The sequence below is a fragment of the Pimephales promelas genome, chromosome 21 (assembly GCF_988280905.1).
Source record: "Pimephales promelas chromosome 21, fPimPro1.hap1.1, whole genome shotgun sequence".
Lineage (NCBI taxonomy): Eukaryota > Metazoa > Chordata > Actinopteri > Cypriniformes > Leuciscidae > Pimephales > Pimephales promelas.
The window spans coordinates 18,361,466-18,379,306 of record NC_142789.1 but is presented as its reverse complement, the minus strand read 5'-3'; the positions used below and the strand labels follow the sequence as shown (position 1 = coordinate 18,379,306).

At 37.9% G+C, this 17,841-nt stretch overlaps 1 protein-coding gene across 3 annotated transcripts in view; it reads right to left on the bottom strand.

The window, feature by feature from the left end:
- Window positions 1-567: 567 nt before the first annotated feature.
- mdfi (MyoD family inhibitor) overlaps window positions 568-17,841 on the bottom strand; it is a 31,143-nt gene continuing 13,869 nt past the window's right edge. For 2 of the 3 annotated variants that reach the window (XM_039673264.2, XM_039673263.2), the window contains exons 3-5: window positions 12,480-12,620; window positions 2,174-2,440; window positions 568-2,059 (exon numbers count right to left, since the gene is read on the bottom strand). In XM_039673264.2, the coding sequence (XP_039529198.1) occupies window positions 1,806-2,059; window positions 2,174-2,440; window positions 12,480-12,620 (662 nt within the window). In that variant the 3' untranslated portion in view covers window positions 568-1,805. The remainder of the gene's footprint in view (window positions 2,060-2,173; window positions 2,441-12,479; window positions 12,621-17,841) is intronic. The other variant, XM_039673265.2, reaches the window with a different exon arrangement.

Here is a 17,841-nt window from a genome sequence, read left to right as displayed (position 1 = left end):
ACTTTGGCAGCCCTTTAAGAGCCTATTAAACCGCACTGTTTTCTGTTGCCCAAACCTCACAGAGCTTTCTTGAGCAACAGAGAAGAGGTTGGAGGCGATGCCTGTCCATGCAGCAGTCTTTATCACACAACGTCACATAGCTAATTGCAAAACGAGATGAAAATATGAGGATTATGCGTAACAAATGCTAACAAGATGCCATTGGGTTATGTGATTATGGGTTAGCCCTCATATCTCATTTTAAATGTACCTCTGGTACTTGTGTTGTAATTCAGATTAACTCAACAATATTATGCCTGTTAAATATTTAATCTTTTTTAGCATTTTAATTAATAATAAGATTTAACAAATTGTAACTTATCAGAGCCACCTGATTGCAAACGATTGCCTTGGGGTACGTTTACGCGACAAAGATGTATTTAAAAACTGAAACGTTTTTTTCCTTCGCATTTTTGATAAGTTTTACATACAGAGGACAACTTTGAAATACATTTCGGTGGTTGAACTCTGATGCAAGAGAATTGTACGCCTCTCAAATAACAAAACAACCATACAAAAGATACAACATCAAATATGACAAGGATAGATTTCTTTTATCCTGTTCTTTTATTCCATTGTTGTACACTCTTGTCCAGTTAAAAATCCCTTCTACCTCTAGTTTTATTGCAAGCAACAATAGAAACATGTTCTTAAAATGTAAACGATTCAAATCAATGCATTACATTGCTTTTCTGTATGAGTATGTACTGTTTGTGGTATGAATTATCCTGGGTTGATTCTCAAGACTACCTCTAAATCACCTTCTGCTTTAGATTTAGATTTCTTTTTTTGAAAGGATAAAATAATACTGCGATAATGCTAGTTATTTACTACATCAAGAAAGAAAAAAAAATAGGTAGAAACGTAAAACTAACATTTAAATTCACACAACTGATTTAAATGTAAAGTTTTGGAATTACAAGACAGACATTTCACATTGGGAAAAAAATACAGAGCAATTCACAATGGTTTACAGTATAATATTCCAGTATGCAAGAAGATTGATTGAAGTGAAAATGCTAAAAAGAGTGAAGATAAAAACATCACAGGACCAAAATGTAGAGATGGAAAGGATTCTCTTCACGTTTATATACAATCTATGATATAACTGTTGAATGGCAGCATATATTAAATACACGCATCTTTCTCCCGCTCGCATACATCTATGAGTTTCACACTCACATTTTATGGCTTTTGTAATCCTTAGAGGACTACACCAGTGTACTACAGTAAGTGTGCATACTGAGAGGTGATAATTTAGGATTACCATTAAAAAAAAATCCGGTAGTGTATGTGATCTTTGGATGCGTCTTCATTGAGTACTCAACGCTGGAATGTTTTTAGGAGACTCCATTGTTTTATAAAACAGATCTGAGTTGCAATTCAAGCTCTTTTATGGTGTGCATTATAGTGGAATTCTTAAACCACTGGTTTGTGCATTTTTTAAAAGCTTGGCACTAAGACGATTTCAAATAAGTAACAAACATTGACGTACAATGTTTTTTTGACCTTTCCCAGTGGCCTCATACGTCTTCTGGATGTATTTTTATTCAGCATCATGCCAATATAGACTCAACAAAACATTTTAAACAGAAATCAGTCCAGAAACAGTTCATAGTAAGACGAAGAAAAGCTTCAAAAGAAACTTACCAGATTGTAACTCACAACTCCAACTAGGTTGCAGCCACTCTAGATCATTGATGTCTGTCTTTGCCTGTTTCTCAGATCTCAAAACAGTGAAAGAGGCAGCGCCCCCTATGGGAGTCTCAGGAGGAAAAGCACAGGCCGCAGCATTCCATGCAGATCTCCAGGCAGTCTGCAGACTCGCAGCACGCGTCGATGATGCCGCAGTCCATGTCACAGGGCAGGTCGCAGTCGCCACATTCCTCTGAAGCGCAGCAGCAGCAGAAGCACGAGTCGTCTGATGCGCAGGAGCCGCAAGTGGCGCAGTCCAGCATGATGTTGCACAGTGTGAGGAACTCACAGAACAGACAGGCCAGGATGCAGTGGACACAGCAATCTAGACGCAGCAAAGAAAGTTAGTCACAACACAAAACTCGCTGGCTAGTGATGCATATCTGTGTCAGTCAAACTTGTGTACAAACAATCACAGCTTATGTTTTGACTGCCTCACCATCCTGAGCCTCTGTGGGGATCTGGGAGCTGTTGGATTTGGAGCTACCTTTGCTCCTCTGACTGTTGATGGATGGGTTTGACTGCAGCTTCTTGGGGTTTTTATGGGCTGAGGATGAAGATGAGGAGGACGAGGAGGCGGCTCGTGAAAATGTTCCGTTTCTGACCCCATTGCTATGTGGCTTGCTGTCTCTCCTCAGCAGCGCTGCCGATTCAGTCGAGCTAGCTAGCGAGGGGTGTATGGGTGTAGACCGTGCCTGAGGTTGATCTGTGAGAGAGAGAGAGAGAGAGTGGACCAATCAACTTGACACTACAGATTTATTTTGCACTTAGCTCTTAATCCTATATCTAATTTACTACCCCTAAACCATGTCCTAAAACAGACATTAATCCAGGCTTCAGTGTCACGTGATCCTTCACAAATCATTAGAATATTCAGATTTTGTGCTCATGAAACTTATTATTATTTTATAAATTTATTATTATCGAGGGTGAAAATTTTTTTTGTAACATTATAAATGTCTTTACTGTCACATGCATCTGCTAAATATAGATGTATTCATTTATTAAAAAAAAAAAAATCTTACTGACCCCAAACTTTGTAGTGTTTGCTAATGTTTCTCCAGTTTATTATTTAAAATATATATGAAAAATATATATAAAATATATATAAAATATAAATATTAATATTTATCTGCATTTAATTTAGTAAAACATTATTATTATTATACAATATTGAGTGATTTTTAGCTGCTGAAGTTTAAATCAGAGAACATTAAAACGTCTGTCATACTTGTTAGATCACGAAACTAGTCTAATGAGTCTTTAGGAAACTTAATGAGCATGTAAGCATACTGTATATTAAAATCACAATGTTGCTCAATTTTATATCACAAACAAAACCACTGAATTCATTTTATTACCCAGCCCTAGTTTTTTTTCTCAACAGGTCACTCACAGAAGGAAAAAAAGGGCAAGATCGAGCGAGATTTACATCAAAGTGGGGATAAGGGTCCTGAGGGGAAGAGCACATGTGTTTACAATATCTGCTTGGTGCTTGCTGGTCTGCAGTAGGCTAAGCATTGGATCTAGACTGTTTATGACTAGACACAATGATATGGCTCATTTTTGAGATTCAGTTTCTTAGTTACTCTATTATTTCCATCTGTCTCTTCTATGGTTTGTTTACTCATAATGTTTCCTTTCATTTTTGGTTGTGTATAATTTCAGTCTGATGGCTTTCCCCACATCTTCAAAGAACCAAGTAGGTAAAGTCCACAGCAAACAGACAAGCAAACAAACAAAGAAACAAGAATTAATAAAGCGAGATCAAGAGACCAGAATGGATTTGCATCTCATTTCTTCAAAGTTGCAGGAAGAGTACACAAAGGAACAAATAAACAACATGAGATCACTGCTATGCTTCGTTTCCCACAGAGAGCAAATGACAAGACAACATACACAAATCAAGAAACGGAGCAGAAGTTACAGGAAACATTTCAGTGTGCCTTGAAAATGAAAAATAAATAAAACGCAGACGTCTAGGGGTTCAAATAGAAGAGATTTTCTGAACAGGATTGCTTTAATATAACAAATGCAATACTTAGGTTCTAACAGTAGAGGCTAAAACTTAAAATGTCAAGATGCAAGCTAGCAGCAAAACCTGTGCACTGTATTTTCCGGAATTTAAGTCCTTTTTTTTATCATATGAAATGTGCAGCGACTTGTATTCCAAAGCACACATAAATGTCAAACATGTACCCATTTGGAAAAGTGCACACTTTGTGCTGAATAACAGAGGTAAGTGATCCCAAGTTTATTTGTGTAGCGCATTTCCCGAACGCTGGTAGTTTAAAATACCATGTTTATAGTGTTTATAACAATTATATTATATTATATTATTTCTAAATGTAATAATTAAATGTGACTTATATACACAATGTGACTTGACTGTTTTTTTTTTCCTCTAAATGCATGCATTTCGACCCGATGTGACCTCACCGTATAGTCATGTGCGACTTATTTTCCAGAAAATACTGTCTAAGCTTTCTGACTTCAGCCACTTTCTCCAAATTGACTGTCTCGTCTGATTAAAAATAAATGCTTTGTTTCAGGCACAGGCAGTACTGATTAAACAAATGCTCAATTAAGCTCTTGAATCTGGGCACTGTATAGTGGACAACTGTTTGAAAAGTGAACCGCAATCCACGCAGCCTGCCATCAAAAACAGAAGAGCGCGTACGAGACACCGCGGTGCAGCCAGATCAGGGTAATGAAAACAAAAGGGGAGGCATATCAGCTAAGTTATGATGAGCGTTATGATTAAACGTCAGTCTTTTTTTGAGCTGGGTGTGAGGATGAGGCCAATCGTTTGGCGTTCTGAAGTTCAGACACCGTCTCCCTGTGAGTTTACAGCCTACAAATGTTCTAGTGTTCCTCCACAAACTGCTCGTGGTGTTGACTTTGGCAAGCGGTCCACAGCACTTCGTATATTTTACTCTTGAGCACCGCAAAAGACTAATTATTCTGGAAGAAAGAAAAACTATGTGAAATGCAGACCTTCAGAGCCAAAGGAAATAAACCCCCAAAACAGAGAAAGGCTAAATGGACCTTTTACGTGAAATGTTTTGTTATATTTTTTTTCTGTGACTGATGATAGTATTTAATCTCATCCTTTTGCTGCAATAAACATTTTCTTTGCTTTAACGCATGTTTCAGGTCATATGAGAAAAGGGAAGAGAAAAGAGCGAGAGTTCATTTGAAGAGGTCTGGTGCCCATGTGGAGGCATGTGGACTCTGTATAGTCCAGGAAAAACATACACAAACACACCTCGTTCTATTCACAGAGTCTGACGCTCGAAGGTCTAGAAGACATAAATGGCAATCAGCTACATTAGATAATGGCTGAGCGGACACATGCCCACAGTGTGCTGGTGTTGGACCCTGGCCGAGCAAATACGCTGTGATTGGATATGTTGCTGTTTCATACTTTAATCCAGATGTTCAGTTTATTATTAAGGGGAAAAAAAGATAACTTTAGATGAAGTGCATTAAAAGTCAGAGTCTATGAAAAGACTAAAAGCCAGTTCCTTTTTTCCATCGGGTAAACATCATCACCCTTGTGTCCATATGTTCGGTGTTAGATTGGCAGGGTGTTTATAATGAACTTCCACCCCCATTGTTTGTCAGGCATTAATGCATATGATCTTGAGTTTGCCAGCTCTTGTTGGAGGATCAGCCCTCCAGAAACCGCTACAGTTTGCCCTGGATTTACATCTGACATTTTGAAGCAGTGATGTGTGATTCTTTATGAGAATCTAATTTCAATGTCATTTTTAAACAACAATAAATAAAAACATATAAAGGGTGTTTTTTTAATTACTCAAAGGTTACAGTAAAGACATTTGTAATCTCACAAAAGATTTCTATTTTCAAATAAAATTATATTTGTTTATCATAGAATCCTGTATCTGAAATACTGCAATAATTGAAAAAAAATATTTAAAAAAATTAGGAAATATTTTGTTGTATTATTTTCAATGGCAAAAATGGACCATAAATATTGCATCAAATATCAACATCAAAATAGTAACATCAAAATATAAAATTAAAAGAACAAAATATTATTGAACAAAAATAAATTGCATTGTTTTTTCCTGGGATGGAGAAAGTTTCATTATCGGTCAGTTCTGATGGGGAAGATAACAAGTGTGACTCCGAAACGAAGAGCATCTGAGGGTTAAGCAGAAACGCATTTGAAAAAGCGAGGCAGAGACGAGAGCACAATTCGTTTGAATGCAAAATACATGTTCACCACTAGATGGGAGAAATTCCTACACATTGTCCTTTTAAACAAAATAGCTCATTAAAAAGATGAACAATATAGCCTGTTAGAAAATAACAGAATGGCTTTTTAAATCCAGCAAATGAAAAAGTAAGATTAAAACTAAAGTCTTGAAGAAGTGGCTTCACAGAAACGCATTGTTTTCACTTGCGACTCATCCAAACTTACATTTAAAGGGTCTATTTCAAGATTAAATAGAAGCATTAGTGGCTCTCAGAACAGCACTGTATTGTACACTGCTTGAGCTACACCCACAGCATTTCAAACTTTTTTGACCCAAATAAAAGTGCACACACGGTTAAACGGGTGTAAACATATTCAAAGACCACAGGGCTTTTGGGGGGGTTGGTGGTCAGGAATTGAATCCATAATAACATGGGGCATTTTTGTGTTTTCCTGTGCTGCAGTTTTTGAATCGGTGATGTTACTTTCTTTGTGTGCATTCGTGTTTAGAGCAGTAAACAGGCAGCGTCAGCCGGTCTCCTGGGCATCTGCCAGAGAGACAGGAATTTCTACAGAAGCCAGAAGTTTCTCAGCCGAGAATCAGTTGGCAAAACTATGACATGTTTTGTGGTCTAGCATCCAAAATAAAGTGCATAAACATGCATACACTCATGACATACTCACAAACATTTCAAAGCAGACATATATGCTTTTATTCACAAACTTAGTCAGTATAATTAAGAATGAAGTTGTTGTGCCACTTAATTCTAAAAATCACATAACACCTGAAAAAAAGGGAGATGGGCAGAGTGAGTGTCAAGAAGTAAATGTGAGTGTGAAGCCGATATCAAATGACAGTAAGGAAATTAAAGGGGAAACAATTCTTTAAAAGACGCAGCTTACTAAATGTCTTCTGCTGCTAAATTAATTTTTTGTTTGTGTATTACACTGAAGTCTGACATCATCTGTTGGTGTGAACAACAAAAAATGTGTGAATCATAAAATATGAAAAATTTACTTTTTAATATTTCTAAAAAAAATATGATATATAATTTATGATATTTAAATACTTGTTATTTAAAATCTAACATTTTAAATGTATTTTCTATTAATCTACTGCACATAGTGTTATAAGTGTTATTTCCTATTTGCTTCCTAAAACAACTATAAGTATGGTATTTTACACTTAAAGCCCCGTTTTAAGATCGTTTCTGATGAAATAGAACGGTTAAGATTGAAATTTGGACACATGCTGCTGGCCCGAGAATTTTCGTTTTCTGTGTTTAAATTAATCCGAAATCTATAAAGCACATGGACCAACAGCTCTCAGAATCACCTATTCTGTCCTCTTCTAAAATGCAAGTTAGTCCTGAGATGGCACATTGTTTTAGGGGTCTAGATTAGAATCACTCAGGACCCATATTATCTGAAAACAAGCCTCTCATGGCCCCTAAGAGACCCCCACACATCAGCTGCATTATCTCATTTTAAATTCCCTGCCCAAGGCCCCAGGCTTCCCGTAACACTTCATTTAAAGTCCCTCACTGCCCTAAACAGCTGTGAGTAACACCACCTTCTGCTTTAAACCCACAGGGCCACAGAAGCCAGTGAGTCAGCAATTTCTAATTAATACAAAATGAATACACAAACACCAAGCGCAAGTCTCCAAGAGCAACAAACTATTAAACACATACATTATTATCTTTTCTTAGAAATGTTAAGCTGAAGACTTGACTGAAAAATGTGTAGGACAGATGGTGCAAATGAAAGCACCATATCTTCTCACCAGTTAGATGGAAATCCCCTACTTTCTAAAAACAAGGACGTTTAAGCTGAAAATGGCAAGGGATAAATGATACGGCTCTTTGAGGAGCAGAGCCAGATTTTACAGGGTGGCATCAGAAAAAAAGAAAGAAAAAAAAAGCACACAGTAGGTTCACAAGAGAGACCAAGTAGTCTTTAATCCCGTTCTGCTTGAGCTCATTTCAATGACAATCTCCAGCGATGAAGACTCTAATCAGAGAATTTTAAAGCTGTAATTTAAACCAGCATTTCCCCCTCTTCCTTTAAGACGTTTATTTCCCCTGATGCCGGCCCCTCTGAACTCTGATAATAGATGATGCGATGAGTGAGACAGGAACTGAGCTTTAAGTCCTGCTGAAGCTGAAAAAAACCATCTCAGAAGCTGTTTTCCCTGTATTTACAGTATATCGCCAGTTTCCTTTAAATAGATTTTTTTGTGCATCTTATTAGTGAATTATTTTTGGGGGTCATTCTTTTTTTTTCCTTTTATCATGATTAGACAGTATGTAGAAAAGCGAACTGATAGATAGATAGATAGATAGATAGATAGATAGATAGATAGATAGATAGATAGATAGATAGATAGATAGATAGATAGATAGATAGATAGATAGATAGATAGATAGATAGATAGATAGATAGATAGATAGATAGATAGATAGATAGATAGATAGATAGATATTCATAAAATCCACGATCGGAGACTCGAACTCGGGTCACCTGAAGCGCAACTGCGCAATATGTCAATGTCAGACTTTCTGCAAGGCCTTCAATACATTCACCACACCTTTAATTATAATAATGTTGGAAATATTCTAGATAAGTATTAACCTTTTTATACCAAAAAACAACGAGCTGTGGGAGTGAGCATTTTTTCTTAAATGCAACCAACAAAGTGTTTTGTAAAAGCAATCTACTTTACATGACATCAAAACAGACTCTGCTAGAGGACCTGAACCTGAACCCATGTTCTCACTCTCTTTTTCACTTCTCACTCACTCTAGACACAGGTCCAAAGCAGGAAAGTGACTTTAACAGCCCTTTCTGCACTCTCACAGCCTGTCAAAGGCATTCAGTCTAGACACGCTTGCAACATCCATGACATCATCGGCCTGAGCTGGAGCATTTGGACCTGGCTAAATCTTCACACTTCTGTTTTCAACAAAAGTCACTGATTTCTGCTTGTCAGCAAAAAAATAAAAATACTTGCTACACCATTGTCGATAAGCAGAAATTTTAGATGCATATATATATATAAAAAAAACCCGCCAGCCTCAAAAGCACACATGGATCCATAAAGGATTGCACAATCCTTTTTGAACCTGATGATGCAATAGTGTTTAACATTTTACGAGTCCCAAATAGGCACATCTCACGGATCCATCTGCAAATAAAACCAGACGCGTCGAGGGAGACACGTTTGCAGGGAAAAAATTGGGATGGAGCTGTACATTTTGTCCGTTCTGTTATGCAATCGTAATGCTGCCATTTTTATGGGCATTTTGAAAAAATGTGCTGAGGACGAACAGCCAAGAAATGCAGGATGCATTTTTCCTTTTTATGTTTTCTCCTTACTGACGCGGAACGCAGGGTCTTCACGGGGTCTTAAACGCTCTGGCCAAGCATTTACATGAATCAGCCTGTAGGCTCCATTGCACTCCGGCCAGCTCATTACCGGGAACTTTTAGACAGGTAATGTTGTTCCGTCACAGTAAATCTCATAGTAAAGGTGTGACAGATTTGTGGAAGTGGGCTAACATGAGCTACACTTTAAGTATCATTGCCATATAAGAAGTCAACATCCAAACATGGTCGATGTAAACACAGGGCTTCAAGACCATTCAATTTACCTGAACATAATTAATTGTTGCTAGACTGTGAATAGGCAATGAGATCATGTTACAAGCCTTTCCGCTCTTAAAGTCTCCCCAAGAATTCCAGTCACTGCAACCAATTTTGTTTTTAGTCTGTGCCTTGGTTTCCTGCAAGATAATGTCTAGCTGGTTGCATGCTCAGATGTGCTGTCAGGGTCTTTAGGAGGAACTGAAGGTGAGAGAGGAAATAGCAGCAGAGGCCGGGTGCAGCCGCCCCGGCACAATTATTCCTGTAAATAAGCAGCAGTAGGTGTCTGGAATGTGTCAGCCCACGGGCTCGGACTGGACAACCAGAGCACGACCTCACCTACCGCGCACACACAGTGAGGGCCTGTCCTTAGCATACTTTCTCTCAGTAAGTTTCTCATAACCTGTGACTGTGTGCAAACACACTGATGGCTATGACAGTCTCGTAGGGGTCCTGCACGGATCTATTTATTCTATCATGGAATAACACTTATGGGAAGTCACTGTCAGCTTTCTTTCCAGCTGTAATTGGTAAAAGTACCAGTATGGTGAGGCTAAGATAGGGCTTTCATGACGTCTTCTAAAGAAGCCTGTAGTAAGCCATCCATAGATATACAGTAGATGGAAATCTAGTGCAGACCCGCACTGAGCGAACTGTCATCATAGATTCACAGTACACTGGAGCAGAATGGATGTATGCCACAATCGCTTAGACAGGAGCAGAACATTTGTGTCGAAGTGATTGTGGTGTTCTGTTCTTGGGTGTTATAACGAACACAGCAGTCATTTTGTTCCTAAATCCAAACCGCTGAAGACGCAGTGGCTGAGTTTTATTTTCGAAGGGAATATTCCCCACGATCAAAGTCAATGCGTTCATGTTTGCACGAATCATTTCTCAACAGACTGCTTTATAAACGAGGGTCAGTATAAAGCTGGTTTTGCCAAGAACCAGCTCCTGAAAAAAGAATCGGTAGCAACTATTTATGTTCCCTCTGACGTATACATCAGTAAACACATAGCGTTCGTATCTCACTACTCGACCCTGCCAGTATATACAAAAATAGATCAAAGTGACATGTTAACCAACCATTCAGAAACGTCCTGTTCGAGCCTTAATTGTCGAACTTCTTTGCGGCCGCCATCTTGTTCCGGGTCTGACTCCGGTTCAAACTGATACGGTTGCACAGATGTGTCCTCAAAGACTACCGCTGCCATTCTCTCTCCAAAATATCCCTCAACTGTTGTCAAGGCAACACTCCACGCGCATTGTGTCACAACGCCAGCAGAACAGAGGGGCGGAGTGAGCGAAGTTCATTATCATTTAAATACATACAGTATGCACTGAAACGGCATGTTTGACCAAGTAAAATTAGTGTTTTCTTAAAATACTAATGCATTTTTAATTAAAGTATATTACAAAGTTTTAATTTAGACCCTAAAAATTCACATTAATTTGTACAAAAATGGCATTATATGACCCCTTTAAGAACAAATTCTTCCTCATTTTGACTTGTTATGGGACATTTTTGCACCATCCATGTTTGATCAGGCTTACATTCGGACTGAGCATATATCTACCATGTTATAGCTAAATCGACACTGGTCACATATTTCTGCCATTGCATAGTATATACTGGTATGTGCCACTCAGTCCTATTACACTTAAAATAAACTGACATCATACAAATCCAAAAGCCCATGTTTAATGTGAAATGTAGGCCTCCAAAAATATCAAATCTCAGTTGTTAAATAAAGCAAGTGTGGGTCATTTCACGCACCTCTTAACCAACATCAGCTGACACGAGGAGCCTGTGCCATTGTCCTGCCAAAGTGAATCTATATCCGGGTTCTTACAGCAATATTTTTTAAACTCTGTGTTTTTTTTTACTGTACTGTTTTAGAAATGTATTTAATACACTGAGCTGTAGATAAACACAAACACAGCTGAGTGTGTGATTAGTCAGTGTGCTCATTATGTGTATGTAGTTATTTCAGGTTATGGGTGGATACGCTGTCCCAGAGGGGACTGGTGAGTCAATGACAGGACATATCCACAATCTATCCCTTAGTCAGAGGACTTAGTCACAGCCTACTGAGTAGTACACACCCAGTCTACATCTACACACACTCAGAAACACACTACGGACTCAGCACCGGTACAGATTATTCGATCAGTAAGGTTTGTGTACTTACGCTGACATATTGTGCCGAGGCTCTCATACAGTAATTTTCTTATTATTCTCTTGAGAAAAACTAAATGTTTAAGAAGACTTAAGAAGAATTCAAATTCTTGAAAGGAATCTTTTTCAAAATCATTGTAATCATTGACAAGATAATCTTGATTTAAATCTCCAAAGTTAAGAATAAGAAAAGGAACTGTGCATGGTTATTAGGATTCTTATGATAATCTGCAGGGAGCACAAAAAGGCCACCTTTGAGGTGATTTTTATTGAGTTGATCAGCGAGTCTTCATCAAGAACCGCTCTACAAGCAGATAACATCAAAGCCTGTAATTTTCTTCTTAAGAAAAAAAAAACTGTTAAGAAATGATTTTCGAACTTCTTAAGAACTTTTCAATATTTTTTTTACAAAACTTTGAGTTTTTTTAACTTCTGTCTTAAGAAGATTTTCTTGAATCTGGCCCCTGATCCAATTCCCCACACGATTCCCTGTCCTATTTAAACTGCAATACAAACACATGATTTAACTGACAACCCCAAGTTCACCTAATTGATTTATAACAGAGACCTTACCATCTCAGTCCCTCTAACCAGTGTCATCAGTCTTGGTTTCCTCATCATTTCATCACGTAACAGATATACCAAGCACAAACAAATTGTGAGCTGGCTAATGTAGTCCAATTGTTTCATGCTTACATATTATGCTTTTGCCAGGAGTGCTGGTGAGGTCTGGTTGGGACAGGCTGTTGTTGTTGTTGCCATTCTCCACATCTCCTGTCTTTTCCATGGGTGGAGTGTTTGAATTCTGTGCTGTCTGCTCACCGGTTTCATTCCCTTCTGAGGCCAAAAAACACAAACACAGAGGAGAGAGAATGAAAATAAAAAGTTACACAGAGATTACACAAAGCATTGCTTTCAGATTCATTTTTAAAGTATCTCGCTGCAACAACAGTACAATATGGATGCTCAGTTTGTGTTTATATTTGCATCAGCTATTTTGCTAGATCATCAGTTGGTGTGCTGTGCTCACGTATCTGTGAAAGTGCATTCATGTGGTCAGCAGCATGTGTTTGTGTGTGTGTTTTATAAGTTAGCGCTGGAGCCAAGTGGTCTTATTATGTGGCCTAGTAATTATACAGGACTGTCTGAGAAGGCTAGAGCAGCATGACATCAAAGAGGGTCAGGACTGGGTCTTAGCGAGCAGAAGCGCTGTGTTTAGCTGTGTTGAGTACAACTGAGCTAGCTGCTCCTTCCTGGCCTCTGTCCCATACCTACCCAAATGGAAGCCAGCTGGGCTTTACTGGCTGTCTGATAAACACACAGCATCTCTTGTGGAACATCAGTCCATTGCTCTGTTTATTTCCTTTAGTGACTCTTTGCCTTTTATCTTGGCAGACTCCAGTTTCTACCTTTTTGTGCGATTCTGTTGAGGGATTTTAATTCCTTTTTTCCTTATCTCGTAATTTTGTGGACAAGAGGATTGCTTTTTAGAGAAATGACTAGAGAAATGGGATGAGTCTAGATGGCATATTAGTTGATTAGTCATTCAATGAAAGACCATTAAGCAATTTGCATGGTAAAACACTCTCAGAAAAGTTACATCTTTTTATCTCCATAGCAGGTACAGCATTCAACTGGACGTCTTAGGACAATGTACTGTAAACGTACCTTGAGAAACATCTGTCCAGGATCAGGTGAACCCAAATAAGACCAATTAGTTATTCAGACAATAGACTATTAGACCACAGACTAGTCGATTTTCAAAAAATATGTCGTTTTTAAAAATAAGATAAAAGTTCCCTAGACCTTGATGAGAAAGAGGGCCAGAATGAGAGAGAAATAAAAGAGAGTTTGAGTAGAAGGAATATTGACCTATCACCATCAGACAAATCAAGCTGCTGACAGCGTCGTAACCAGATGGCCTTATATATTTTCTCTTCTAAACTCTTTCACCTCTGAGCACTAGCAGGCAAACTAAGACGACTCATGAGGGGCTTACCCCCCCACCCCCCATTTCCTTAACCAAAACTTCAACAACAGACAAATTGTCAGGGTCTGAGCTCATAGCTCACAGAAACGTCAACATTCTCTCCTCCTCAACGACAAATAAAAGTGTTTGCAACACTTCATGCTTCACTTCAGCAGCAGAAATATCCCCTGATACTTTGCCTACTGAGGTCTGAAAGCATCCTGTGGTGCTGTGCAGACCCCAAGGTCTTATATCCTGTATGTGTTGTGTAGTAATAATGGAGCTGGAATCGGTAAGTTCACATCTGGAACCAGCTGCTGACGGAGCAGAAAAAGTCACAATAACAGCAGCAATAGTCTCAAAAATTAACCTCTAACCACAGCAGAGAATGTGTGAGCCTAAAAAAGAACTTTGAGAAAAACACATATCTAATGTAATGACTTATCTCATGCTCAGTCAATATATCAGTGGCGAGCGGTGACTTTTTTAACCGGGTATGCTTTATGTCAAAAATGAACCTGGTGCAGATACATTGGATAGGTTTTGCTTAGGCTTAGGCTTAGGCTAGGACACATAGCAACAAAGCTAAAGTTTTATTTATAATATATTAATATTTTTGACCTTTGAATAAAAGTAGCCATTTATGTGTTGATGCCTTTACAGGCACCCGTAAAAGCAGTTGAGTTGTGTTTGATTTGAGTCAGGCGCAATGCATCTAAATCAGAGTAGACAAATAAGAAACACCATGGCAGGCGTCAATTTAAATGTATGCCAGAAGTGATTTTTTATTGATTTAAAAAATACGTATAAAGAAATCAATATTAGAAGCCTATTATAATTTAAATATAATTAGAATAAATGTATGTAGCTATAATAAAATATAAAAAATAATATAAATAAAAGTAGGCTATTCTTTAAAAAAAAATTTGAAATAATGCAAACTGATGACTTTAGCAAACACATAAGAGTTATAGACTACGATTAACAGCCTCAGATAGTTACACTACTACAGTACCTTACACTACTATCTTCCACAGTTTATAAGTTTCCATTAACAATATATTTCCTTATAGATAAAACGAACTACTATGAAAATAGTATCAGTTATCACACTTTTCCACTTGATTTAGTCTATTTAGTTTTGTATCAAATACAATGTGACTTTCGTGATTGAGATCTGGCAACAGCAGCACATTTTTCTAGCCTGGATGCCAGCCGAACTTAGCCCCGCCCACAAAATTTTAAGGTCGGGAAGTTCCAAAGGGGTAAACCACCAGCCGGAAACTGAAGCTTTGCTTGGGAGCCGCCATTGTAGCATCACCTGCTATTAGCATTCCATTGATGTGATTTGACAGCGAATAACTTTACATCGGTGGCGTCAAAAGTCTCCATTTGTCCATTATTTATTTTTTAAGAAACAGGACAATGGATAAAATACTCCATTACTTGTATCTTACGTTGTGGCCCCATAGAAGCCGTTTTTTTGTAAAAAAAAATAGGCTAACGATTGCGTCATAACTACGGGACTCTCTGTCACACAATAGAGAAATTACCATATAGACAGGAGGAGAAGCTCGTTGGCAATCTTTTATTGTCTATGAGGCAATCGGGTGGCATAAAGTCAAGGGAGAAGCCCATAGATAGAGAATTCATCAAAGCAATGGGACTAAATATTTCAACAACAGATTTGTTTCAGATTTTAATTCAGATAGATTTGTCTCGGCATAAGGTCAGAACGGTCAGAAAGGTCACATCTACTTCATCGAACTCAGTTTGAGCCTGTGCAGTACGCTTGGCTATCAGGAAGTAAGTGCTTATAATGGGCTTCAACTTTCTCCGTTGAAATCTATGGTGTCGCTGCGTCCTTGCTTTTTTTTTTTAATGTCTATGGGAAATTCGATCTGGACTTGATCCGTTGGGAGGCAAGTATGGCCGAAGCAAAGCTGTTCGGACTTCGGACCACTCAAATTGTCAGGGCAGGCTTTATACAATGATGGACAGGCATAATGCAATCATCCATGTCATCAAAGAGCGTTTGGGTTAAATTAGTTTAAAACAAAGAATAGCTGGCGCTGGAGAATTTAGATGTAGATTCAGCCATCGCATCTGTTATAGAAAATGTAGACAGCACATTTATTTTAAAAGAGGAACAGTATTTATTTAAGTACCATATTTATGGCACATAAATATATGATGGAGAGTTACATACGTATAATTGCCTACATTTTATCATGTAAGCTTTATGGTTCACCTCAAATAAGGGAATTTATAGTAATTTATAATGTTAATGTTAATTAGCAAGTCTATGAATGTCTTGGGTATGCAGAGCATTCGCAGCTTATATGGACCACTGCAATATTTATACTGTATATAATTACAGACAGGTGATCAAAACAGTAACAAGAGTTTTCTTGTGTATCAGGAAGAGGTTTACTGTGCAATATCGAAGATCGAAAAAATAAAATAAAATGAAAAAATGCTGATAAAATTGTGCAAATAAACTTGTTTTAGTTCTGAGGGAGAAAAAAAAAAGACCACAGAGTAATAAGAAAGTCAGCAGTTTAGCATTGTACAAAAATATTTGGCCATTGAATGCTGTGATTAACCAATCTGAATCACATTATTCCAGAAAGCTGTGTTATAATACACATTCAGTTTATTAGAGGAAAGCATTACAGAGACCTAGAAAGAGAAAAATGAGAGAGTGAAACCTGCAGGGTTCAGAGAGTTTATAAGCTGTTGTGGGTGAGTGTGAGAGCAGAGCTTGGGCTGTGGACAGACAGGGATCACGTTTATGAACCATTTTAGCTTTAAAACACAGACCACTGAAGCCTGCCTCGGTAATGCTGCTGAACAGAAGTCTGCCTTTATACCTCTGTGGCACTAAAGTGTGCGTCAGCTACTTTTGTTCTCCCATTGCTGTGGATCACTGAGCATTAGCAACTGGAACCCAGCCGTTATCAAAGGCAGAGCTTTAATTCCTCATCATAATCAAGCCGTACAGCAGGCAGGGGAGATTTACAGTGCAGGCATCATAGTTTCAGCTAAACCTTCCACATTATGTGGCTGAAGCAATGAGGAATTTCAAGAACCTGTTCTTAATGATCTCAGCAATTACGCCACGTTTGCAAAAGCCTTTCTGAATCAGATCTCTGGGTTAACAATCTAGTGCTTTAGACATGCAAGTTGTTTTAAGCTGGCCAAGTAGATACAAAAAAAAATTTAAATAAAAGTGTAAAATGTAATGAGTTATTGTGTGTATATAGGACATTACTTGTACACACAACATGTGTGGACCCGAGAGGCAGAAAATGTGTGGAAATTTTACTTGACTTGTAAACAGGGCTCATGCATTTGCCAGTAAACAACACAAGAACATAGGAATAAAAATATAGTATGTGAGTAATGGTCATATAGACTTTATGGCATTCAAGGCATTGCGCTACATGGAATGTTTGCTGCTGTGGGGGGGAAGCCCACCTAAATTTTATAGCACTTTTCCCACGACAACACGAAAGAAGTGTCTTGTGGTAAAGACTGCTTGGAAAATGGACTTCAGCATCCTATTGGTACAATCTTAGTTAAGTTTCACAACAATATTCTGCATTGCAATGTCACATGTGACTTTTTTTTAAATGGATAGTTTACTGAAAAATGAAAAATTCCATCATTCATGACAAACCGGTCTTTTTTTTTTTCTTTTGAACACAATCGATGATGTTTTGAATAATGTTTAAACTGTTTTATATAAAGTCATTGGGGTCAAAAATACTGAAAATACTGACTTTCATTATGTTGTTTGTTTGCTGTTTTCCCCAAAAAGATATCTTCACACAGAAGGAAGTTATACCGTTTTGGAACAATATTTAAGGTGAGTATATGAGTAAATGATGATTTATGTACTATGCCGTTAAAGGTGAAATGTGTTGCTTTTGAATCAATAGTGTCACTAAACAGAATTGCAAAATAATGATGATTTCACATTTCACATCCCAAACTCACGTTGAGCCATTGAGTCTGGACACTTTTTTTTCGTTAAGTCTCGAATCTCTTTTGGTTCTGTGCACTGGTTCCGCTTTTTCATTACCC